Genomic DNA, 27,104 nt, shown 5'->3' with positions numbered 1-27,104 from the left:
AATTACAACTATAACAAAAAATAAGAAATAAAAATAGACAGGGCTCCTTTAAAGATTACGTTGGCAGAGGATGAATGGACTTCTGTTGAGAAGCAACCACCTGTTTGGGAGGCTGTAAAAAAATAAGGAGTCAGAAGCGGGGGGGGGGGGGGGGGGGGGGGGGGGGGGGGGCGTCGTCACCGAGGCGTCCCAGCGGCGAGGGCAAGTCAAACGAAAAAACTAACGTCCCGTAATTAAGATGCGCTGCTATTGAGGTGTAGATGCTGAAAGAAGCATGGGGACTCTGTGAAGCCCCGCCCTTTGGCACTGTCATAAATACAACTCGTGAAAACCCGGGTCTGGTTCTAACACAAAACACTCTCGCCGTTTTCTACCCCCCCCCCCCCCCCCCCCTGAAAGTCAGCAAACCCACTCCACAAAGTACAAAAAAAAAAAAAAGGTTCATAAATAGAGTTCATAAAGACATGAGTGGCATCAAGAGAGCATCGCGGTCACCGTCGTCCAGGGAGCACGTCGTTCTAGCGTCGTCCGAAAAACAAAAGAGGAAAGTTCACAAAGAAAAAGAGGCGGAGTCGTACACAGAGGAGCGTCTGTCGCACTGAGAGTCTGCATCCTTTAAAAAAAAGGCTCCAGATGACGCTCCCTGTCTCTCTGTTCGCTTCCTCCCCAGAGTCCTTTGCTTTCGTATTCCAGCATGCTCATTAGTTTATCATTTGTTTTTGCCTGAAGGCAGTAGCACTGAGGGTACTGTTGGAGGACTGTACTGTATGTGTGTGTGTTTCTGTGTGTGTGTGTGTTTCTGTGTGTGTGTGTGTATGTGTGTGTGTGCACAAGTAGGACGGAGCCCCAGTTTCAGAGACAGGAGGTTGTGTTTATGGAAACTTAGTTGTGTCTAACCAGGTTCATTTGTACCGTTCCTACGAATGCTCTGTTTGTACCTTTTTATCTTTGTAGCTATAAATACAGATGTGTGTGTGTGTGTGTGTGTGTGTGTGTGTGTGTGTGTGTGTAACGGAGGTCGAGACGAAGCGTGGAGGACAGGGGTGGTGGGGGTGGGGGTGGGGGGTGTGGGGGGGGGCTCCCTCACACTTCGCTCTCGGTGGAGGGCTTGCGCGTGGAGGCCCAGCCGGTGTCGGGCAGGCTGTGCTGGGCGTGGCGCTGAGGGGTGACGGCCGAGGGGGTCAGGGTGGTTATGGAGGAGCACTCGGACGCCTCCTCCTGCAGGAGCTGCTCCGTCTCGCCGTCGTCCAGCGAGGCGCTGCTGGCCTGCAGGGACACGGTGTCGGTGCGCATGCAGGCGTGCAGGCCGCCCCGGGACGGCTTGATCTGCTTGAGGTCGTCCCAGTAAAGCTCCTCGTTGGACAGCAGGCACACGCCCTCCACGATGCGGATCTTCTCCTTGGTGTAGCCTCCGTCCACTCCCCCCTGGACAACGAGAGACGGAGAGTTAGTCGAGGGCGACGGCCGCCGATTGAGCAGCTTAATAAAAAAAAAGGGATATCCACCTTCAGGCACTCGTCAATATGTTAAACTTAAACACAAACATCAGCAACACTTTCAGAAGTTCAGCGTGTTAAAAGGTGGATTTCCCTTTGAGGATTAATTAGCAGCCAACTGCACAACACTCCGGAAACAAGATGTCGCCTTCAAACTCAACCCCATGCACAGCAAAATTGGCTCCGTTTAGTAACGCCACACTTTCCTCTGCAGTTACGCTTCTCGTGTTCGGATCGAGGTGCCACAGCTTACGATGCATAATCATCATTAGCAAACTAGAATCACTGCGAACGCCGCGAGGCGGTGATTCTAGTTCGCTAATGATTCAGTCTTTTACGGAGCCTCCCGGCAAAAAAAAGGCATTTAACGAGCGAGTACAAATAAACATCTTGTAATAATCAGTTCATCCTCGACCGCAATCGCTGCGTTCACGAGAGCGCACCGGACGGACGGACGACCCAAAACACAACGCCTCAGAGCTCAGAGGCATAAGAACACTGAGGTGTAAAACCGACTCTGGAGTGAAATCTACTGGATTTGCTTTATGGCACGAAAAACACGGAGACGGTGTTATTTTTTTACAGCTACAGCGAGTCAAGCTACAGCGTGTGCGTGTGCGTGTGTGTGTGTATATAGAACACCCGCTGACAAATTATTCTGTGTCTGTTGTCGCAGGAATAATTTGAACAGTGTCTCTTCCTCTCCAGCATGGAAAGAAATACACAGAGTGGGCGTGGCACACCTGTCGAAGCGGAGGCAGTAAGCTTTGCTCCAGACTGCCGCTTTTTTACAAACAGCCTTCAAAGCAGTGCAGCCATAGAGTGACCAGTGTTTCAAAAAAGGAGTCTTTCCAACAGCTGCTGCGATGGGTTGCAATAAACAGGGCATTGGAAATGGACTCGGCCTTATACGCATGAAAACCAAAAAAAAAAAGCAGACATCCTTTAGGTGCTCTCTCTCTCTCTCTTTCGACGAGTCTTACCTGCAGTGAGAACGAACTGGATTCATGGGAAATGTAGCGCTAGAGTTTAAGAATAAATTAATGTATCCGTAGACTTGGATGACGAGGTAAATTTGTTATTTTGGACAGCGGGGCGCATGCAGCGAAAGACGGTAGAAGTGAGTGGGGAAAACAAAGAAGCAACAGAGGACGCCACGCCTTCATGCGGTGTAACTACCTCTCCGCGGGACAAGTGGGTCAAAAGATAAAGGGAGAGAGGGAGTTGTAGGGATGAGAGAGCTGCAGGGAAGAGAGAGAGGGAGAGAGAGAGGGAGGAGGGGGGAGAAAGGATGAGCGCTGCCGTCGGTATCCTGCTCGTGTCACATGTCGCAATATTTCAACACAATCAATCAGACAAACGGTGAGGTCATCTGTCTCTGTGGTTACCCACCGTACGCCTCCATAGTCTGGGACCATCCTATGGGATTAACATGGATTCACCTTCAATCCATTCAGATGTTATGAGAGAGAAAGCTCCAGGCCGTTCGTTACCTCTTTCTTATATCGAAGCTGGTTGTATATCGGAGGCTTTTGCGACGCCTCGATCTTGACCTCTTGCGTGGACGTCCGGTACGAGGGGTTGCTGTAGGTCAGGTTGCTCACTCCCGGGTCGGCGAACTTCGACTTTTTATGCCTGTCGACGAACAACGGGAAGAAAACGGCACACGGAAATCGATAAATCAAACCGTCCACTGTAACATTTCTATTTACAACCGACGCTTTGAAATGATGACTGACCTGTAAATGATCAAGGCAGCGATGAGGATCAGAATGGCCAGGATGGTCAGAACTCCGCCAATCACGTAGCTGATATGAAGTCCTTCCCCTGAGACAGACGGAGCAGACGTTACAGACGGAGCAGATGTTACAGACGGAGCAGACGTTACAGACTGAGCAGACGTTACAGACGGAGCAGACGGAGCAGATGTTACAGACGGAGGAGACGTTACAGACGGAGCAGATGGAGCAGATGTTGCAGACGGAGCAGACGTTACAGACGGAGCAGATGTTACAGACGGAGCAGACGTTACAGACGGAGCAGACGTTACAGATGTTACAGTCAGAGCAGACGTTACAGACGGAGCAGATGTTACAGACGGAGCAGACGTTACATATGTTACAGACGGAGCAGACGTTACAGACAGAGCAGACGTTACAGACGGAGCAGACGGAGCAGATGTTACAGACGGAGCAGACGTTACAGACGGAGCAGACGTTACAGATGGAGCAGATGTTACAGACGGAGCAGACGTTACAGATGGAGCAGATGTTACAGACGGAGCAGACGTTACAGATGGAGCAGATGTTACAGACGGAGCAGATGTTACAGATGTTACAGACGGGAGTGTTCACAGAGAAGATCCAGAGGCTCTGCTTGAGAGGACCTCACAGATTCTTTTGGAAGACTCAGTCGTTCGCTGACTTATCCAGTTTAAAATTTCATCTCGGTACAGAAATAGTTCTGGAGGTGTTTAGCCTAGCTTACGTCGCATTTACGTTCCTGAATTCACATGTGAGTGACGGTTACATGACTGCAGGGTTGGCCCTGTGAGGGTTAAAAACACGGTGCTTTTTGTAACTGTAGCACTTGTTGTTTTGATTTAATTGTATTTGTTATAGCTTTTTGTAATCGGCCATATGAATTAAATACGTTGTATTATATCACTATTACTATCACTTCATCTCCATTTAACAACTTTGATGACAGACTCTGGCGTCCATATTTGCTTTTCAGGCACGTCTGTATTATTTGAACCAAGTATATCAAAAGAAAAAGAGAAAGTTTGCCAGTCGTAATTGCCTGGCGGTCGATTTAAATGATATTAATAACTTGGAAACTGGTAATCACTTAAACTGTAGCTGTGGCATTAGTGACTGGAAGCAGGGAGAAAGAACACCCTCTAACATTTCCATAGCGGTTATCTACGGAGTTAGCTAGCAAGCTAACACCCAACAGCTACAACCGTCTTTGCCTAAAACCCCCAAAAACAGAGCTAGGCTAGCAGGTTCCCCCTGCCTGCAGCCTTTGAGCTAAGCTAAGGCCAACACACCCTGGTCTCATCTCCGTACTTCACACGCATTGGATAACATGAATGCATTGCTTTTTTTTTTTACTGCGCGTAAGATCGTAAAGTGTGAATTTGTCCCTTTAAGACGACGTGCAGGGTGCAAACTGAAGAGTGAGTGTCTCGGGTACTGACCGTGAGGAGCCGTCACCACGTTGCTCAGGCAGCCTTCTACGTTCAGGTTCTTGTCAGTGCAGCTGTGAAAAAAAGACAGAACCCCAGCTTGAGAAAGGTACTTTTCTCTCTATATATATATATATTAGCGGTAAAAGCCTCTGTCGCGTTCCTGCTGGTGGAAAAATCTCATGGTGTATTCTGTTAAAGATGAACAATTTCATAACACTCCAGCCTCAATCAAAAGGCTTCAGAGCACTCAAGCAACCTTATATCTCCAATTATTGCTATTTCTCACAAAGTAGTCCTTCAAATTAGGTGAACAGAGAAGAAGTACTCAAAAGTGAAAATCCGGCAGCGTCTTCTGCGGACAACATGTGCGCTGTTTGAATCACGCTTTAAAGAACTGAGGGAACGTGTGAAAGTCATTTGAGATATATGTTTTTACAGGGTTAAGTTATCAATTACAAATAACTTCAAAAAAAGGGGAGTTTTCCCGGTAAAGAACGGAGGAGCAGACGTACTTGACCAGTGAGGATCCTCCGTGCGGAGAGTCCGTTGGAGCTTTGGGGATCTTGTTGGGGACGGGAGTGCTGCTGGTCCCTCTGGCAGGAGAGGTGGGGACGTACCCTGAAACTGGAGAACACATGCAGATCACAGCCCCAATCACAGAGAGGGAGAGAGAGAGAGAGAGAGAGACAGAGAGAGAGAGGGAGAGAGAGGGAGAGAGAGCGAGAGAGAGAGACAGAGAGAGAGAGCGAGAGAGAGGGAGAGAGAGAGAGAGAGATCAGTGAGCGGAGAGAGGGAGAGAGAGAGAGAGACAGAGAGAGAGAGAGCGAGAGAGAGGGAGAGAGAGAGACAGAGAGAGAGAGCGAGAGAGAGGGAGAGAGAGAGATCAGTGAGCGGAGAGAGGGAGAGAGAGAGACAGAGAGAGAGATCAGTGAGCGGAGAGAGACAGAGAGAGAGAGAGAGACAGAGAGAGAGAGAGATCAGTGAGCGGAGAGATAGAGCGAGAGAGAGAGAGAGAGAGATAGAGAGAGCGAGAGAGAGGGAGAGAGAGAGAGAGAGAGAGAGAGAGAGAGAGACCCGCAGCGCTGTAACTAACGTTAAGTCTGAAAAATTAAACGTATTAAACTTTCCACAAACTGTATCTGTTTGAGTTTATAGAGGAAGATTTGAGAGAAGATCTTAAGTATCAAACACGTACTTACGATCATTACTCTGGTTGCTTAGTTACAAAATACGACAATCTACTTCCTGTTTACATCGGCGTGTGCCCAGTGTACGTGAAGAGTCACGTGATATTCGTTTCCAGGCGTGTAATATGGACGGAGAGCACTTCGGAAACGATGGCTGAAACGCCGTGTGGATGGAGATCGTTTTAAACGGAGTAATGTGGATGTAGCCTCAGAGTGTGCTGCGGTGTTATAAATGCATCTTATAACTGAAGCTGGGATGAACACCGAGAGGAGAGTGAGGTTTTTTTTAAAGACATTTTCAAAGAAAGATTCGGCTAAAACATGCAAAGACGTCGGTAAGGTTTCATATTTTTTTGGCTGAAACCAGTCACACAGCAGAGTGGTCACTCACTGGTGGAGCAGGGTCGCTCCTCTGGTTCATCGGGACAGGCGCACACGAAACTGTTGGTCTTGGCGAAGCAGAGGTGAGTGCAGCCGCCGTTATTCACCCCGCAGAGATTAGTACCTACAGGAGAGGAGAGGGGACGTTCACCAATCTTTGAGACAACAAAGAGACAAGCTTATAAGAGCTCATCCAGTTTAAGACTCTGGTGCTAGCCTACAGGGCAGTGAAAGGAACAGCTCCTTCCTATCTCCAGGCCACGGTCAAGCCCTACACCCCCCCGCCCGACCACTTCTCTCTGCTGCCTCGGGGCGATCGGCCGCCTCGTCGCTCAGAGGTCCCTGCGGCCGATCGACCCGGTCACGGCTGTTTTCTGTCCTGGTTCCTCAGCGGTGGAATGAACTTCCCACTGAAGTCAGGACAGCGGAGTCGCTGCCCATCTTTCATCAGGCTGAAGACCCACCTCTTCAGGAAGTGCTACCCTGAGCCTTCCACTCAGCACTTATTGTATTCATACTAGCTTGTTGCTCTCATTGTATTCATACTAGCTTGTTGCACTTATTGTATTCATACTAGCTTGTTGCACTTATTGTATTCATACTAGCTTGTAGCACTTATTGTATTCATACTAGCTTGTAGCACTTATTGTATTCATACTAGCTTGTTGCACTTATTGTATTCATACTAGCTTGTTGCACTTATTGTATTCATACTAGCTTGTTGCTCTTATTGTATTCATACTAGCTTGTTGCACTTATTGTATTCATACTAGCTTGTTGCACTTATTGTATTCATACTAGCTTGTTGCTCTTATTGTATTCATACTAGCTTGTTGCTCTTATTGTATTCATACTAGCTTGTTGCACTTATTGTATTCATACTAGCTTGTAGCACTTATTGTATTCATACTAGCTTGTAGCACTTATTGTATTCATACTAGCTTGTTGCACTTATTGTATTCATACTAGCTTGTTGCTCTTATTGTATTCATACTAGCTTGTTGCTCTTATTGTATTCATACTAGCTTGTTGCACTTATTGTATTCATACTAGCTTGTTGCACTTATTGTATTCATACTAGCTTGTAGCACTTATTGTATTCATACTAGCTTGTTGCACTTATTGTATTCATACTAGCTTGTAGCACTTATTGTATTCATACTAGCTTGTTGCACTTATTGTATTCATACTAGCTTGTTGCACTTATTGTATTCATACTAGCTTGTTGCTCTTATTGTTTTCATACTAGCTTGTTGCTCTTATTGTTTTCATACTAGCTTGTTGCTCTTATTGTATTCATACTAGCTTGTTGCACTTATTGTATTCATACTAGCTTGTTGCACTTATTGTATTCATACTAGCTTGTAGCACTTATTGTATTCATACTAGCTTGTTGCACTTATTGTATTCATACTAGCTTGTTGCACTTATTGTATTCATACTAGCTTGTTGCTCTTATTGTTTTCATACTAGCTTGTTGCTCTTATTATATTCGTATTACTTAGAGCACTAACTGTTTTTCTTGTTTCTGTACTTTGGCTCTGAGTTATGCTCTTAGGCTCTTAGATGCTTGTTTGGAAAAGAAGATGTCCTTATGACTTCTAGTGACTAGTAGTTCTTTTGATTACCAATGTTGATGCACTTATTGTAAGTCTCTTTGTATGAAAGCGTCTGCTAAATGACTGTAATGTAATGTTATGTTATTACCATAGACCACACATAAGAAGCATATATATATATTTAGGGTCACAGAAGGAGTCCCACGCGTGGCAACTTTCAACATGTAATATTTCCATATTTCAAAGCTCATACATCCGACTCAGCCTCTGCCGCTGCAGCACTTTACCACTCGGACACTTGCAGAGAAAACATGGCCGTTTGGCGTCTCTCCCACGTCAAGCTGCAGGCGTGAGGAGAAAGGCGTCCTTACCCGTCTGCCGGTGAGGCGACACCACTATAATGTCCATGAGGCCCTCCACGTTGGGCAGCACGGTTTCCTTGTTGCGGCCGCTGTGCTTGTCCACCCGCTGGATGGACTTAGTCTGCCAGTCCGTCCAGTAGATCCAGCGGTCTTGCTGCGAGAGTCGGGAGAAAGGGGTTAGAGGGGAGGACACCGGCTTCGACTGGGGAAACGAGGGAGAAGAAGAGAGAGGAGAGGAAAAAAAAACACAGACAAGGAGAAGGGGGATGGGAGGAAGAAAAAGGGGGGAGGGAGAGAAGAGGAAGAAAAAATGAGGGTCAGAGTGGAAGAGAAGTAGGAGGAATGGTTAAGTCGAATGGATTCAGCGTGAGTTGGAGGACGGAGAGACGACGACAGGGTCACGTGGTGAGCCGATGAGTGAGAGAGAGCAGGTGAGTGGAGGAGGCAGCCAGGAGGAGGGGTCAGCCCAGTGATTGACAGCTGAGGGTGAGGAGGGGTAGAGCGGGTGGTGGTGGGTTGAGGGGGGGGGTACCTGCGTGAGGGCGAACGGGTGAGACACCGGGCTGACGAGGATCTGGCGCAGTTTCCCGTTCAGGTCGGAACTCTCGATCCGGTCCAAGTGCGCGTCCACCCAGAAGATCCTGCAGAACACACACGGTCTGTAAATACACTGTCTGACTGACACCGTTACAACACTGTGAGACTGTGAAATATAGACACTGTATTCAGTACAATCTCCATGACTGGGTCTACTTTCTGATTTCCCTACAGGGATAATTTGGAATCACGACGCATTTCATTTCCTTCCACAGACACCGCCTGTCCCTCTCTGACCTTCTGGTGTCGTAGTCCAGCGTGAGACCGTTGGGCCAGCCCAGGTCGGTGTTGATCAGAACCTTTCGGTCCGAGCCGTCCAGGTGCGATCGCTCGATCTTCGCAATGTGACCCCAGTCGGTCCAGAACAGGTACCTGCAGAGACGAGGCGAACGAAGTTGAAAATTCCCCAAAAACTAAAACAAACGACTCCACGCGATGTCATGCCTGCTTTCTGCTCAAAAACCCACATTTCTATTTGAGGGTGGAGCCCAGTCCTCGTCCCCCGTCCCCCCCGTCCCCCCCGTCTTACCCTTTGCTCGGGAACACCGCGATGGCTCTGGGTTCATCCAAGCTGTTGTTGACCAGGACTTTGCGGCTCGTTCCGTCCAGGCGGGCCACCTCGATGGTGTTGCGCCCCGTGTCGGTCCAGTACATGTTCCTGGCCACCCAGTCGACCGCCAGCCCGTCTGTGGTCTTCAGGCCCTGGCTGATCACCGTCTCCATGCCACTGCCGTCTAGGTTCGAACGCCTACAGAACAAAGGTCTTGATTAGAGCAGATAGAATATTTCTGATCATATAAATTCTGTTTTTCCTTCCTCTGCAAAATAAAGAAAACACTTCTTTTCAATTCTTGCAAAGCAACAATAACACAAAAGGCAAACTTGATCCACATCTACTGTACTTTTAAACCTCTAGATGACTGACTGTTTGATTCATGGACGTCATAAAATCCCTTGCCTTATGACGTCCAGGGTGACGTCGGTGTAGTACAGCTTTCCGTCCACGCTGTCGTAATCCAGCGAGATGACGTTGTGCAGCTCGGGCACCGGCACGTGAACGTCGGTGTGGTCGTCGGTGTCGAGGGAGATCCGGCGCACGCTGACGCGGTTGGAGAAGAGCAGGTACGACTCCGGTGAGTCGTCGCACGACCTGCCGTCTCCCTTGAGCAGGATGCCGGTGGGACAGGCGCAGGACGTGTCGTTGGGACGGGGCAGGCACAGGTGGGTGCAGCCCCCGTTCCTCCGGCCGCACTTGTTGAAACCTGACGAGGCCAGAGACGAGAAAAAAGGGTTGACGCAAAGAGACACAGGAGGACAAAACAAAACGAAAACACATGACGCTGTGCCTTTGTTTACACAGAGATGTCTTACTGTTCCTTGGCAACATATAATTACTTGTCAATCACCTGGAGAGCTACTCATGATATAATCAGCTATATTTAGGATCATCGAGTAAGGATACCAAAAATAGAGATGGAGCAAAAACAACAACAACAACTATAGTGAGAGTGTGACAAAGGAAGCTGTTTGATCAGCTGTGAAACTGCAGAAATCTACAAACTGAAATCTAGAAATTCTAGATAACAACGTGGTAAAGCTACCGTTTCAAAATCAAAGAACACGTGCATTAATCTGAGCATTCACATGGAAGCGTAGCACCATCAGATCGACAAATATAGTTTGGATTTATGATTTATGATGCTCTACAATCAGCAGAGGGAGGTGCATGTGGCTGTAGAGTAATGTAATTAGAGCTGACATTTCTATTAACAACCATGTTTAAAACAGGAGCTTGTTTTTTTTTCTTCCTATGTTTCTATTTAAAGATTAAAAAGAGCAATAAATAAATAAATTGCTGTTGAGTCCAGTAACGATTGTTGGTGGTGTTCGTGGTCCTCAAGACTCACCCAGTGGTCTCTCCCTGTCCACGGCCTGGATGTCCATCAAGCCCGGCAGGTTGGCTCGCACCGTGATGGTGTTGGTCCCGGTGTTCTTGTCAGCTCGCTGGATGCTGCGGCTCTGCCAGTCGGTCCAGTAGATGTGGGACCCCAGCAGGGTCAAGCCGTACGGGTGCTGGACCGGAGTCACCAGGGTGCGGCGATTCTGCCCGTTCAGGTCGGCCGCCTCGATGCGCTGGGGGGAAAAAAAGGAGCAAAAAGAGAGACGAGAGGGATTACCGCCGTGACTCCGTAACGTCTCGACGGTTTAAATCCGGGAGTCGCGGCTGACCTCGGTGTGAGCGTCGGCCCACAGCAGCTGCGATCCGGCCGTGTCGATGGCCAGGCCGTTGGGCCAGCCCAGGTTGTTGCTGATGAGGACGGCGCGGTCTGTGCCGTCCATCGCCGAGCGCTCCAGCTTAGCGTGCTCTCCCCAGTCCGACCAGAACATGTAACTAGAGAGCAAGCGCGGGACGTCCAAAAGGTCAGACAAAGTGTGCGGAGACAGAAGCAGAGGATTATCAACCAAACGCTGTCTCTCGCGGGACTCACCCCATCTCGTTGTAGAGGGCGATGGCTCGAGGGCTGTCCAGGTTTTGCCAGACGAGAACTTTCCTCATGGATCCGTCCAGGTTGGCCACCTCGATGCGGTTGGTGCCCGTGTCCGTCCAGTAGATCTTCCTGCCGACAGCGTCCACCGCCAGGCCGTCCGTCGTCACCAACCCTGCAGAGAGAGAGAGAGAGAGAGAGAGAGAGAGGAGGTGATGGAGTCGTGGCGCTCGGACAGGGCGGAGCTAATCAGCATGGAGCTTGTGATCCGTCCTCCTCACCTGTAGCTACGATGTCTTCCTGCGCTTTTCCGTTGATGTTGGACCTGCTGATTTTCTTCAGCGTGCTGTCGGACCAATAGACTTTCCCTGCAGGAGGCGCCACGGACATATAGTGAGGACTCGCATTCCTGCATCACTTTTTCGTTGTTACAAAACTCTGAGAAGAAACACGAACCTTCTTTTGGGTCGACCCCGATGGCGATGGTGTTTTTCATGGAGCTATTGACGGCCAGAACCACGTCGGCGAAGTAGGGGATGTCCAAAGAAACCATCCTGATGTCTGTCCTCCGTGCAAAGATGAGGAAGCTGCTCATCCCTGCAGACACACACACACACACACACACACACACACACACACACACACACACACACACACATATATATCAAAGCGGATTCCAGTCACGACACAACATGCTTTTATCTTCCAGGGAGAAGTTTTTCACATTAATCCTTTGAACTCAAGTTTTCTCTATTATAAGGCTTGTAAACTATATTTTCTCATTGCTGTTGTTTTCCTTTTCTTTGTGTTTCATTTTAAGACGTATAGAATGATAATGGAGGTCAACAAGCAAAAGCAGATGTTGGATTTCTTATCTTATATATCTATACGTTTATGTATTTTGGTTAATCTGCGCCACGACCATCAGTAGTTACCGTTTGTACCGTAAACACGGGTGTACACTAAAACAAAAGAAGCTGGAGTATTTTTGTACCAGGTGTGCAGGTCTTTCCGTCCGTCTGCAGGTTGATCCCGGTGGGACAGGCACAGCTGGAGGCTTTGGGAGCGGGAGCCAGGAGGCAGAGGTGGCTGCAGCCTCCGTTACTCACGGCGCACGGGTTACGCACTACAGAGGGAGACGCACAAAGCAACCGGGTCAGCCGCCGTCCTGCCTTTTATTTTTAGAAGCCAGGGATGGAAACAGGGGGCAAAACTAAACAGATACAGCTTCCCTTAAGGGAACATGGGAAAGCCCCGCACATCAGCGAGATCAGTGAGGTTTTCACTTTGGAATGAGCCCCCCCCCTCTCCCCCTCCCCCTCCCCCGAGGCTCTCTGGCCTCTCGGCCGGCGCTCTGGCTTCGGTTTACCTGTAATCCCCTCAGTGTCAGCAGAGACACGGGATCCGAGCTGTGAGAAAAGGCAGCAGAAACCCGTAAAGTAGAGAGTGACGGGAGAGAGTCTTTGTAACGAGAGACTACACAAGTCCAACAGGACACCGACACATTCCCCAATTATAGATTTTATAATCTCTGTGTTGCAGGACGTTGGATTTGAAATTAGATCCTCACAGTACAGCTGAACGTCTGCACTTAAACCCCACAGTCTCCGTTTCCCTCACTTAAGATGGAAAGTGTTGCAGCACAGAGACGGGACAATGAAAAACGTGTCTCTGTTCTATGTCTTGACTGCACACAGTACATGTGGACACACACACACACACACACACACACACACACACACACAGACCTGTCTCTCGGTGTCGGTGGAACATGTGAATGTCCATGAGGTTCTCCAGGTTTTCGGCGAGCGTGCGTCGTCCCAAGCCGGTGAGCTTGTCGGCGCTCTGGATGCTCTTGGACTGCCAGTCGGTCCAGTACAGCTTGTCCTCGTGTACGGTCAGGCCGAAGGGGTGAGGCAGCTGGCTGCCAATCAGAACCTGGAGGCAAAAGAAACAGCAGCGGAAGTCTGGGCTTAGAAAGAAACGGAAAAGCTCAAAAGCAAATCAAGCAAGGATGAACAATTCCTCAAATTGCTGCAATCAAAACACATCAAGTTAGAAATAATTAGTCAAACTAATCAGCATGGAGACACGAGTTTTAAAAAAATGAACGCACAATGTCATAAAAACACACTTTACCTGTCGGTCGGAACCATCGAAGTTGCCAAATTCGATGGTCTTCATGCCAGCGTCGGCCCAGTACAGGCGCTTGGTCTCGTAGTCGATGGCGAGCCCGTTGGGCCACGTCAGGTTGGAAGAGATGATGACGATCCGACTGGAGGCGTCCATTCCTGCGCGCTCGATCTTTGGGTTGGCGCCCCAGTCGGTCCAGTACATGAAACTACGAAGACATAATAGATGAGGAATAACGAGGGCGCGAAATGTGAAATTCAGTCTTCGGGCGCGTTCGACACTTTCGGTCGTCTCACCCTCCGATCGGGTCGACGACGATGTCCCGGGGCCGGTCCAGGTTCTCCCATATCAGGACGGTCCGCATGCTCCCGTCGGCGTTAGACACCTCGATGCGATCCGTACCTGAGAAACCCGGGACAACGACGTGAACGGTTAGAAAGAGACGACCGACCGTCGGGGGACATGATCGCATGTAGACGATGCGTAAAACGAGGTACCAGCGTCGGTCCAGTAGAGCTTGTTCGTCAGCCAGTCAATCGCCAAACCTGCGGGGCTTTCCAGACTGGTGTCCACCACCACCTGGAGAGACAGAACAAAGATATAAACCACAGCCTACATTGTCCTCTACACTTCCACACCAGCCCCAGTAGATGGCAGTATTGCATAAACTTTTAAAACGCTGCTGTTGATGAGACGGCGAGTGATTTCCGGGGGTCCGGTTCGGCCACTGACCTCCTGCTTGGTGCCGTTCCACAGCGCCCTGTTGATGGAGTCGGTGGTGACGTCCGTCCAGTAGATGTAGCCGTCCTCGGCGTCCCAGTCCAGCGCCACGGCGTTGCGCACGTCGGCCAGAGGGACGACATCGTCGGACATGTCCTCCGTGTCGAAGCTGACTCGTCGGATGTCCGTCCTTCGGGCAAAAAGCAGGAACTTGTCAAGACCTGATTAAAGACCAAAAGGTCTTCTGTCAGTCTTCTAGGTTTAACAGTGGGGGGGTCAACAGTGAACACAGCAAAAAAAACACACACACACACACACACACACACACACAGACAAACTGACTGGTCCCTTTCTCTAACATGATGTTGTATAATGAAGATGTCTTTATCACTACAGGCTGCGTAAATGTCTCAGGGTAGAGACAAGACTAATGCTTGGTTTAAATTAGTTCAGCACTGAACCCTAACATGTCGTTTCACTCGTTTAATCCCACTTTAGTGGACGTCTTGTCATCCTTATCATACAGTACGACCTTGACAATGACACTTTCTGACCGTTAAATCAGTAAAACAATCTTTAATTCAACTACTGCTGAGGATTTGTCTTTAAACTTCAAACTGTTTTAATTCTTTCTGAATGAAAGACGGCAGAAGACCAGAGATTTAAAAACAAACTATTCCAGCTTCCAATTCATAAAAAAAACTAATAAATTCAACCACCAGGACACACATAATATACTTATATATTAATTAACCAAATGGTGATTTGCTTTAATTATGGCTGTTCATAAATAAATAGATAAATATGTCACATCCGCTCAATTATGGCGATCCAGATGTTGAGGGACTCACCGTTGGCACAGTTGGAGTGGTCCACCTTCTTGAAGCCGGTGGGACAGGCGCAGGTGTGCGTCTTGTTGCTGGGGAGACACAGGTGGCTGCAGCCTCCGTTGTTGGTGCCACAGCGGTTCCTGCCACCTGCAGGTGAGACAGAGACACACACACACACACACACACACACACACACACACACACACACACACACACACACACACACACACACACACACACACAGCTCAGTACATGACGCTTTTACTACTTCCTCAAAATAAAGCAAAAAAAAAAAAAATGCTTTAATTTGAGGAATTAGTGATTTTTTTTGTCTTTATAAAACAGCGACACACATTTCACACATGGCCAGTTTCTCTAATTAATATTGTGAGGAATGTCTTATAATAAGTGAGAGGAATCAGCAACACTACAAAAATTAAAACACTTCCAAGGTTACAAAAGCACAGCACTCCGGCTGGAGCTATGCTGCGATTGGCCAGTCTGGGTTCAAGAGGCGGGACTTAGCCGAGGGTCAGCGTCTCTCTACCGACCGTTTCTTTACAAATTAAGATGCGAGTAAGGACGTGACATTTTCCCATTATTGTGGTCTCGATCTCCTCGTCTAACTCTTGGCAAGGCAAAAAAAAAAAGAAAAAAAAAAAAAAAAGGCCCATTTCCCAAAATGCCACGCTTTTGTATCATCATTTTCCTCTTCTAAAAAAATGTAACGACAGCAGAGCTTCTGTCCTCCGTTCCCCTGAATGTCACAGCGTCGCCTCTGGATTTCAGCAGCATTTCGCTGTGTTTAATTGATGCGGCGCTCAGATCTTTTCCAGTCACACGCGACCTCACATGACTCACTGCATCGACGCCAAAACAGAAGGAACAGCCCCCCCCCACCATCCTCCCCCTCCTACACATATTAGAGTCCCGGCCGTTAAACTATTCTACCAGCGTGATAACCAAAACGTTCCCCTTGGCCAGAACTCAAGTTCAACATGGCGCGTGAGCAAAGAACACAAGAAGTCTGTGCCTCCATGCTGACAGAACGGCCGGTTCACCACGGGGTCCGACACAAGAGCAGCAAATCACTCCATCGTCTCCGGGTCTGGGGATACAGAAGCCTCCACAGAAGCCTCCACAGAAGCCTCCGCTGCTGTGGAGGCTTCATCCACAGAAGGTTGACTTTGTGTTTGATGTTTTTTGTTGTCTCGGCATTCTGTTCCCCCCCGTCTGTCTGCATGACTACGTGTTCTACTGCTTAAGGCTGCGAACTCGGATGTTTTCTAAAAAAAAAAAGAAGAAGATGACGGACAGATCTGAAGAGTTGTGGGCGAACATGTGACCACATGAGGAGAGCCCGTGAGCCTCGCGATGACTGGAGGACAGCGGACGTCTTTTGCTGACGTTATGTCCGGTGTATTATCTCCACACTGTGTGTGTTATTGTCACTGACGTCAAAGTCCGTTCATCTGAACCTCTAACGTTACCGCGTCACTTAGTGTGACGTCAATCGGCTTTGGCACCGCTGCACAGAACACAACTTCCTTCTTTTGTTCCCGTTAGCGGGTCGCCTCGGCGGATCATCGATTTCCCGTCTCGTTGGTAAAGCCGGGCCTCGACCGATCCGGGATGGAAATCTCACGTTATGATCTGCATTTTTTTTTTTGTTTTGGATTTGGCACAGGCCTGACCCAGAGCTGGCATCGTGAGGCGACTGTTGCACATAACCAACAGGTCACTTTACTGAGACTTTCTTTGTTTTTGCCTCCAACTGCAAAAATCTAGGTAACAGAAAAAAAATCATGATAGACTTCTGCCATGTCTCGCTGCCGTTTGTCATTTGAGAACAATGACATATGATCAACAGCAGCACGGCCTTTGATGAAAGGTATAAACTAAACAGAAGACAGAACAGTGTGTTCTGTGGTGGAACTGGCTTCAAAGACGTTCAAATTCCACCTCACACTTCATTTAGCTCCCATCTGTCCTCTGATCCTCCCACGGAGGACCTTGGCTGCTCTCAACCAAAGAAAAAGAAAAAGTGCACCGCTAATCACTGAGGGCATCGCGGGGGAGATTCAACAAAAAGTCGGGAACTCGAAACGCGGCTTCCGAAAGCGGGCCGTGAACCACCGACCTGCGGGCTGCCTCTGGGGGTGCAGGGTGTGGATGTCCATGGGGAAGTGCAGCTTGTTGCGAATGATCTCTGGTTCTTGCCGGTGAACTTGTTGGCGCTGTTGATGCTCTTGGTGTGCCAGTCCGTCCAGTAGAGGCTGTCCTCAAAGACGGTGATGGCGAACGGGTGAGGCAGGCCTACAGAGAGGGAGAGAGAGAGAGAGGGGGAAGAGAGAGAGAGAGAGAGGGGGAGGGAGAGAGAGAGAGAGAGAGAGAGGAGAGAGAGAGAGAGAGAGGGGGGGAGAGAGGGGAGAGAGAGAGGGAGAGAGAGAGAGAGAGGGGAGAGAGAGAGAGAAAGAGACAGAGAGAGAGAGAGACAGAGAGAGGGGAGGAGAGAGAGATAGGGGGATAGAGAGAGAGAGAGAGAGAGAGGGGGGGAGAGAGACAAACAGAGAGAGGGGAGGAAGAAAGAAAGGAGAGACAGAGGAAGGGGAGGGAGAGAGAGCAAGAGAGAGAGACAGAGAGAGGGGAGGGAGAGAGAAGAGGGAGAGATAGAGAGAGAGAAAGAGAGAGACAGAGAGGGGGAGAGAGAGAGGGGAGAGAGAAAGAGAGAGACAGAGAGAGAGAAAGAGAGAGACAGGAGGGAGAGAGAGAGAGAGACAGACAGAGAGAGGAGAGACAGAAGAGAGAGGGAGAGAGAGGGAGAGACAGAGAGAGAGAGGGAGAGAGAGGGAGAGACAGAGAGAGAGGAGGAGAAGGAGAGACAGAGAGAGAGAGGGAGAGAGAGGGAGAGACAGAGAGAGAGAGGGAGAGAAAGGGAGAGACAGACAGAGCGAGGGAGAGACAGACAGAGAGAGGAGAGACAGCGAGGAGAGAGAGTATTTAGAGAGGCTGAGTGAGTGTGTAACAAAACCAGGCTAGCGATATCTTTCATGACACAATGAGGAGCAACTTATCAAAGTTTGACACCTTATAATAAACAGAAATGCATGATTCTGTGAGCTTCATGCTTCAGGCAGTGGAAAGCAGAAAAGCGTCGCTCTGCTTCCTCCACCACCTCCTGACGTCACAGCCTCCCATTCAGAGCTGCTTTCAATTACTCGGCCTCTCGCCGGCCCTGTTGCTGGTTTAGTTGCGGCCAAAAGCAGGGGACGCTCCATCGTCCTCCTTCGCGATGGAAACGAGGTGGAGGACAGAACCTCAAACCGGGTCAGACCGGTGCGAGGGACCGATTACAGACGGATATAAACTAAGTCCTCGTCTTAAGTCTGCACTTACATTTTATTACTTTGGAGATCGTAATCATTTTAATGGGTGATTTCAATCTGAAGGACAGTAATATATCCCATAATGTCTCTCCATTTACAAGGTGTGTATTCAGTGTGTGTGTGTGTGCTCTAATACAACAAAAAAACATCTACATTAGGTTTTATTGGGGGATTTTTTTTAGATTAAAGGAGAAATACTTTGGTGAAAACGGGAATTATTATTCTGAAACTCATTTCCTTCAGGTCATAAGTACATGAAGTCATGCACATTGTTGACTACATGAGCAATAATCAAAGCTAGAAGTTAGAAAGTCCAGCTGATGTCATTTTGCCCCCCCCCACACACACACACACACACACACACACACACACACACACCACACACACACACTTCAAAGCAGCGAGAAGAACACAGATACTAGAAATGTAGAACCCCATCGCTCACAGTGAGAGCTGTGGATTATTGAGTACTTTGACTACCTTTACCAGGCCCTGGCCTAAATACTAACACGTGCAACAGGGTCCCCCCCCCCCCCTCAGAGATTTGTCTGCTTAGGATGACCCCCCCCCCCCCCCCCCCCCCCCCCGCCCCTTGCCCCGCCCCCTACGCTCACCACACTCGCCAAAATGAACGTCCGCTTTCTCTCCCTCCGGCTTACTCCTCCTCCTCCTCCTCCTCCTCCTCCTGTGAAGTAGCCGCACAGCGCGTTGGAGGAGAGCGCTAAACGGACGGAAAAAGTGACTCCTGCTGCTGCACAGGGTGGTGGTGCTGGTGGTGGTGCTGGTGGTGCTGGGCTACGGGCTTTTTTTTTTTTTAAAAACAGCGCTGCTCATTTAATGACAGTGTTTTACAGCATGGCATAAATGTCAAGTGGTAAATGGCTGAAACTGGAGAGACCAGAATACTAATGAGCCACGAGGATCAGGGTGATTGTGTGTGTGTGTGTGTGGTGTGTTTAATGATACAAAAGCTTTACCGCTTCAAACTATTTATACGTTTTACGAGCAACAAAACTGCGTCTTTATGGCTCTTTGCTCCGCGCCAACATTAGCGCAGATGAAAGAACCCGTTTCAGCCTCCAGAAGATGTTTCCTGATACCTCAAAGACGCAACAAGAGTTCTTTCTGTGCAGAGACGCCAACGACGTGTAGACGGTGAAACGCTCAGCTCAGCACACGAGACCGTGGATGTCAAGGACTTCTGGAGGACACCGATTTGAAGTTTTGGGGCACACATGGGAAGCTCCGTACGGGTCGGCAGTTTGTTTTGTTCCGTTTGAATCTCACAATTATCATGAATATCTCATAGGTACTCTGCTCTCAGGGTACCGAGTCGACCATGCATGACATAGACGTAATATATAATATTATAGGATACATACTTGGCTCCCAAAAGCTTCCATGTTTAAAACATTTTGAAATAAGCATGATTCTAGAGATGATATTACCTTTGAGAGATACGTGTGCTGTTTAAGGCTTTTCTCAAAACATGATTGATCTAATATCTTATTCTAAGGAATATACTTTATTTTTCCAAATCCTCTTCCTCATTTAATAATAAAAAACGAAATTCTTAAATGTGTTCTTTAGATTGAGGATTAGAATATCGCTGGCTCAATCAGGAACAGTCTGCTCAAAGAATCCTTCAAAAAGTTATTAGTTATTATTAATTATTCAAAAGAAGAAGAAGTTTTAATCGAGGTACATTTAGCCCCCTCCTCCTCAGACAGGGCCAGGTGTGTGTGTGTGTGTGTGTGTGTGTGGGTGTGTGTGTGGTGTGTGTGTGTGTGTGTGTCTCTGATCTTATCCTAACATGAGGGAGACAACAGTGCACCCTCTTCCCCCTCTCTGTGAGCCTCCGAGGCGCCTGCTTCTGGATACGGTCACCTTCCTCCTTCCTCCCCCCCCCCCCTCCTGTTTTTTTTTTTTTCCCCGGGACAGCTGGAGAGCAGCTGCAGGCCGACAGGGCATCAAACGTCCCACCAGCCTGTCAGCGGTGACGTCCCCTTTAACCTACACACTCCCGGTCCTTGTTCACGCCTCGCCTGAATCTGTCACGCAGGAACAGCGCGACCGACTGCGGTACAGGGGAACGTTCGGCGGCCATCTTTGAAGCTTTTCCTTCTTGAAAAAAAATGGCAACTCGTAGTGATGGTATCAGAAAGCACTGTATTTGAGCACATCCTGGTAACTTTTCTCATTTTGGACAGTGTCTTCGTACGTTTAGCCGTTAGCTCTGATATTTAGGCCCAGCCTCCCCCCGGGACGCCGCTAGTGTCGCTCCCCGATCTCCGGTAACCCACGGTAACTGCGGCGCCGCAGATAAACGAGTACCGTCGAATCGTTCAGAATTTCGGCATTAACTTGCTTGCAAAAAGTACCGGTTCTTGTTGACATTCCCTGTTCACCACCATCCCCAGAGGATGAACCCTAATGAGGAGCCACTGGTGAGTCACGGCGTTGATGACGGATACAGTCCTCGTCGGGGACGCATCGGGGACGCATTAGTGTTTACGCTACAAAAGACATTTAATGTGTCCCAGACCACCGAGACAAGTGGCTAGAGTGATCGCATGGTGGTCTTCCACACGTGATGCGTTATTGTGTCCTCAGGCAGATGTTGCTCTATGACCACGCACGCACACACACACACCACACACACACACACACACACACACACACACACACACACACACACACACACACACACACACACCACACACACACACACACACACACACACACACACACACACACACACACACACCTGCACAGGTGCGCGCAGACTGGATAGCGGTGTTATCCATGACACCCGCCCGCTGCCCGGGTCCAATGACAGACGAGCTGGCACACATCCAGCAAGCAAACACAAACACACACACACACACACACACACACACACACAGAAAACTAGAGGTGAAGGGAGATAGACACTCGTTAACATTCCAGGGCACAGTGGCTCAGAATGTCTCTATGCACACACACACACACACACTCTCTCTCTCTCTCACACACACACACACACACCCTATTTGTCCGCTGTGTTGTCTGAGCAAACAGAGGCTGTGGAGGAAGGACAGGGCCAATTACAGCTTTTTATCCTGAGAGCACACATCATAAGGAGAGCTCACAGGGCCGATGGCCGACACACACACACACACCACACAGACACACACACACACACACACACACACACACACACACACACACACACACACACACACACACACACACACACACACACACACACACACATCAAACATTTGCCCTGTCGCTCTCCCCTTTTCACACTCTTAAAACACACTCAGTTGTCACCGATTTGCTTCCACACTTTTTTTTCCACTTCATCATTAAAAAAAAAAAAAAAGAAGCAAAAAGCCTGAATGAATAAAAGTGTGGAGGAACCCGGATCAGAACAAAACCTGAGCAACCACATCGTACTGCAACATGAGGTCTCAGGTTGTGAAAGATCAGCGTCCCGCATCCTTACGCCCATAAATACCAGATCTCACACACACCACACACACTCACACACACACACACACACACACACACCACACACACACACACACACACACACACAGAGCTTAGGCTTCACTGTAGGAGCCGACAACATAAACAGAGGCATGCAAAGCTTTATGTTGTGTGTGTGTGTGTGTGTGTGTGTGTGTGTGTGTGTGTGTGTGTGTGTGTGTGTGTGTGTGTGCCTGTTTCAGTGGTAGGCACATGCGTAGCTCTTTAATGAAAACATGGCATTGATTATCTCCACAGGGTATAATGAAGTAGCGTCAGCATGCAGCATCCTCTATATATAATCCACTTGTGTGTGTGTGTGTGTGTGTGGTGTGTGTGTGTGTGGTGTGTGTGTGTGGTAATTAATGAGCATCTGAACTGCAGCCAGACCTCCGTACACTCAAGGCTTTCAATGAGAGAAAAACCAAAAAAAGCAGCAGACATGTGGTTGAGCATGTTTACATTCCATCAATTCTGATTCTGCTTATCGATGCTTAGTTCCAATACGTCAAAAAGCATGAACCGCAGATATGGGTTGCCATATGAGGAGATTGTATTAATTGTAATTATAACAACTGTCCAAATCCCCGTTGATCTTATTATTATATATATATATATATATATATATATATATATATGCATCAAGCGTCACAAATAAGCGGCGTCCACCTGCGTGTCGTGTTTCCACTGCTGCCGTTTCTGAGCCGGTAAATAGCCGTGACTGCCGCAGACGTTAATTCGTCCCGGGAACGAATGCCAAATTGTAACGTTCCCCACTGGAGGCGAAAGCCAGATGTAAGTGGGGGAAACTTTACTGCAGATTTTCTGCTCCTTTGCTGCTTGAACCCGTAATAATATCTGCAGTTTAAGCTTCTGTTATTGCAAACGTAACGTGCTGAAAATTGGCAATTGTAAATGTCTTTGTGAAGAAATATGGATATTTTAGGGGGAGTTTACGGCAGTTTTATCCGCTTTATATAGACACCAACTCCAGTTCATCGCAATTCATGTACAGTACTCCCAGTCCCAGTTCTACCTCGACCCGAGCCAGAAAAGAACCGGCATCCGTCGGGAGTCTACCTTGGCTGATGACGGCCTTGCGTTGCGTCCGTCCAGGTCCGCCCTCTCGATGACGTGGTGCTTGGCGTCCACCCAGTACATGCGGTGGCCGGCGTAGTCGATGGTGAGGCCGTTGGGCCAGAACAGGTGGGTGTCTGCGATGACCCGCCGGTTGGAGCCGTCCATGTTGGAGTACTCGATGCGAGGCGTGTTGCCCCAGTCCGTCCAGTAGATCTTACTGAGGAGGGAAGTGGGACAGTCGGGGGTTAAGTGGGACAGTGGGTTAGTTTAGCTTTGTTGTGAAGAGGTAAACCGACGCGGCAGATGTCGGTTATTATAAAACAAAGTCTCCTCTGTCCTCGACATTCTGGTCTGACCGGCCTCTGAGGGAAGGGGCGACGTTTGTTTTTCTATTTTTTTTTTCTTCAATTATCCCATGCCAAATGAGCGACCCTAATAAGCCGAATGAGGTTTCTAGCTTAACGTTTCTCAGGGGCTTCACCTAGAATCCTCTCCCGTCACTGCAGCATATGACGTCGGGAGAGGAAAACACACTAAGCTGCTGCTGCCCCTTTCAGGAAATACTTGTTCCACACAGATGCCTGCCTCTGGGCACCGCTGGTGCTGCCAAACTTTAATCCCCGCTCTGCTGCTACACTACAACTGGGACACATCCAGGGGGGATATGTGTATACGAGTGTGTGTGTGTGTGTGTGCGTTTGAAACCATCTGTAATGCATTATAGTGTGTGTGTGTGTGTGTGTGTGTGTGACTCTTACCCCTCTATGGGGTGCAGCGCTATGGCTCGGGGGCTTCTCCATGTTCTGCCACAGCAGCACCTTGCGGTGCGTCCCGTCCAGGTTGGCCACCTCGATACGGGACGTCCCAGAGTCCGTCCAGTACAGCTTGTCATGGATCCAGTCTATGGCCAGTCCACCTAAAAGGACAACAACAAAAAAACAACAACTCATGTCTAAAAACAGTGGTTGATTTTATCTTACTTTATTTATATTCATGGGAATCTTAAACTAACAAGATGCAAGTGTGAGCAAGAGAGCTTTTAGGAGTGTCTACAGATGTTTTGGACTGAGACAAGCATGCTGTTACCCTCTTCTTCCAAGCTACATGCTAAGCTAAGCTAAGCTAACAAAGACACCAAAGAATAAATACACTTCAGATAATGTTAAAGTCTCTGAAAAGGACACATGTCCTGAAGGGAATAAGACGGTTTAAATGGGCCTTGAACCTGCATCCCACTGGCCGCCGTACACACCTGGACTCTCCAGACCGGTGGAGACGACCTCCTCCACGTTGGAGCCGTTGAGGTTGGCCTTCATGATGCGGTCCAGCGTCACGTCGGACCAGAACACCAGCTCGCGGCTGTGGTGGAAGTCCAGGGCGATGGCGTTCTCCAGGTTGTTGAGCAGCAGGGTGTACTCGGAGCGATGCGGCAACACCTGACGGATGTCGATGCGGTTGGCGAACAGCAGCACCCGGCTCCGGACCTAAAGAGGACGGAGAGACGGACAGCGACGGAGACAATGTGAGTTCTTCTTTTTTCCTTCAAAAAAGAGTCTGAGTATGGACCGACCGTCACTGTTAATAACAGCGAGCGTTAATCTCACTGGAGGTGAAGGTCAGGGCGATGGCAGCTGCCTGACAGACAGGCCTGGCTCTGGGTTTAACTCTGGTCTGCAGCAGATTAACGGACTGCCGTACCGGACCCCGCATTTACCTTCGCTGATCCAAATCTAGTCCAGACGCTCCGAACGAGCCAACCTCATTCTGAGTAAAGACCCTCGGAGCGGAGGCACGGATACAGTTACCGCCGAGGCGAGTAAAAAAAAACGCAACCGTGTTTTTATTGGAGGTCAAACCCCCGACAACTTCTCCGCGGTCACCAGTCCAGGTTGAAATAAGAGTCCGGTGGTTCTTACCCAGAGCTTTGCAGCTGCGCTTGTCGGGTCGGAGCTCGTAGCCCTGAACGCACCAGCACTGGAACCCCCCCTCGGCGTTGGTGCAGCCCTGGCTGCAGTAGCCTTCCTCGGCACACTCGTCCACATCTGGAACGGACCACAGGAGGCAGGAGGGGGAGGGAGGGAGAGAGAGGGAGAGAGAGAGATGTCGGCGTCAAACTCCCGCAGGGTTAACAGCGAAATCAGAGGTGCAGAGGTGTTTAGAAGGCTTTTGGAACACATCCGCGCCCCCCACTTCCTGTTACGCCCCTTAAAAGTCTAAATTAAATTCTTGAGCTGGAACCAAAGATTGTGTCTCCAAGAGTTTAAAAATTCTGGCAACGACTGGTGGCAGAAATCCCAGACTCAGGTACACACCAACGTCTTATCAACAATCTTAACGTTCCATGAAGTTCCAAGGAAATGTGTTCATTATGTTGGTGAATAAGCCTGCTGACATAAGGACAAACTGACTAACGGGAGCGACTGAACACACACACACACACACACACACACCACACACACACACACACACACACACACACACACACACACACACACAGTGGTACCCTGGCAGGCTTTGCCGTCGTCCATCAGCCGTATCCAGTGTGACAGGTGCACTGGACCAGTCCTCTGACCATCTGACACTTCTGGGAACAGCCTCCGTTATTCTGGTTACAGTTGCCCTCGCTGGAGCGTGGACCTGCTCGCCGCCCGCCGCCGCCGCCGCCCGCCGCACAGAAACATCACAGGAACATAAACACAGCGCGCCGATTCAGTACAAATGCAAAACCACACGCTGTTAAAACAAAACAACAACAAAAAAAAGTATGACTCATGCGGTGTCGAGCCTTGAAATATTTTGGGGCCTCCGAGCGGCGAGGACGGCGATGTCGGTCGGGTTTGGTGCAGGCGAGGAAAGCTGAACAAACACAGGCCCAGGTTGTCATTAAATCCAACGCCGCCATTCGGCCTAAATATCACCTTGGCTTTTCCAATGCGCCCCCCCCCATGAATCTCAACTAGGAATCGATAACTTAAATGCTCACGTCAGTCTTCATGACATTGTTATGACAGACTTCACATTAAGTGTTACTTCAGAGTCTGTGCATGCTTTGAGGGGGGGGGGGGGGGGGGGGGGGGGGGGGGGGGGGGGGGGTGAGCTTCAAAACCAGGCAGCAATGTCATGTTCACGCCCCAGTGTGCAGGTTGCAAAGTCGGCGTGTCGGTCTTAAAGAGGTTCGTTCAGGAGCTTTTTTTGTCTAAAAAAAAAAAAAAAGTGTGTTTTTCTTCTATTTGAAGGCTGTAAAGTAAAGAAGTAAGAAAAATTCACAACATGTTTTTTTATCTAACGGAACATTCTTCTTCATTCCATATTTGTTGGCATTTAGCCTTTAAAAAAAACACACATTTTCACCGCAGAAAACTGCTTCCAAGGTGACAATGCCACCATGTATGTATAGAGCAACACTGCAAGGTGGGAATGGGAGATGACACAGCGATTGGTCATATTCATGTTGGGTCCAGAACATACCTATGATTCATTAATTACCTCACTTTGTGCCCACATTGTTGTAGATCTTTTTAAATGTTGGTCTTCACCCTGCAGCAACAGATGCGGATAAACATGATCTAACAGTACAGGCGGCGGCGGCGCGTCGACTCACGGCAGTCGTGGTGCGGGTGTTCGTCGGTCCCGTCTCCGCAGTCGTTGACCTCGTTGCACACCTTCCTCTGGCCGATGCAGCGTCCGTTCCCACACTGGAACTGATCGGGGGCACACGGCGGACTCTCTGCGGGGACAAGAGACGACGCATCCCGTGAGACCGCGGGACTTCCTTTCGACCTCCGAAACTGCCCGAACTGAGCCGGCCTTATTCGTTTGAAAGCTACTGTGTGGGTTAGTGAGTAGGAGGAGGGCTGTTCTGAGCTGTTGCCATGGCTTCGATCGAAGCAGAAGCGGGGTGGGGGGGTGGGGGTGTGTGTTTATATTTAGGTCCTTGAAAAACAAAGATAACGGGCAACAAAAACCCAACAGGCTCACCGGTTTTCTCACATCCCTCTTCGTCCGCTGCGGTCGGAGCAGTCGGGCTCGCCGTCGCATCTCCACGACAGGCGGACGCAGCGTCCGGTACCCGCAGCGGAACCTGCTCTCGGCCGTGCACATGGACGTGGCTGCAGGACACACACACACACACACACACACACACTTTATTCATTCATTCTTTAGCTCAGGCGATTTGAGAC

At 49.1% G+C, this 27,104-nt stretch overlaps 2 protein-coding genes across 2 annotated transcripts; both read right to left on the bottom strand.

Annotated features, from left to right (window-relative positions):
- Positions 1-172: 172 nt before the first annotated feature.
- On the bottom strand, positions 173-25,514 carry lrp4 (low density lipoprotein receptor-related protein 4). Its single transcript, XM_068725132.1, is given in 30 exon segments — positions 173-1,425; positions 2,990-3,131; positions 3,236-3,323; positions 4,699-4,760; positions 5,202-5,313; positions 6,268-6,381; positions 8,188-8,332; positions 8,711-8,819; positions 9,013-9,147; positions 9,305-9,523; positions 9,734-10,037; positions 10,683-10,908; positions 11,005-11,167; positions 11,265-11,436; positions 11,543-11,629; positions 11,718-11,858; positions 12,256-12,387; positions 13,010-13,199; positions 13,401-13,602; positions 13,691-13,796; positions 13,892-13,973; positions 14,127-14,304; positions 14,966-15,091; positions 17,085-17,260; positions 22,924-23,140; positions 23,682-23,713; positions 23,715-23,839; positions 24,176-24,407; positions 24,840-24,965; positions 25,427-25,514. Coding segments are annotated over 29 exon segments (4,485 nt in total). The 5' UTR covers positions 25,427-25,514; the 3' UTR covers positions 173-1,083.
- On the bottom strand, positions 25,451-27,032 carry LOC137883594 (low-density lipoprotein receptor-related protein 4-like; the record flags this gene model as incomplete). Its single annotated transcript, XM_068725133.1, has 3 exons — positions 25,451-25,560; positions 26,525-26,650; positions 26,902-27,032. Coding segments are annotated over 3 exons (367 nt in total), but the record flags the coding sequence as incomplete, so codon positions are not given.
- Positions 27,033-27,104: the final 72 nt, after the last annotated feature.

Source organism: Cebidichthys violaceus, unplaced genomic scaffold, assembly GCF_023349555.1.
Source record: "Cebidichthys violaceus isolate CVI_PGR_0920_01 unplaced genomic scaffold, fCebVio1.0.p SCAF_336, whole genome shotgun sequence".
Taxonomy (NCBI): domain Eukaryota; kingdom Metazoa; phylum Chordata; class Actinopteri; order Perciformes; family Stichaeidae; genus Cebidichthys; species Cebidichthys violaceus.
This window is presented reverse-complemented; position numbering and strand designations above follow the sequence as displayed.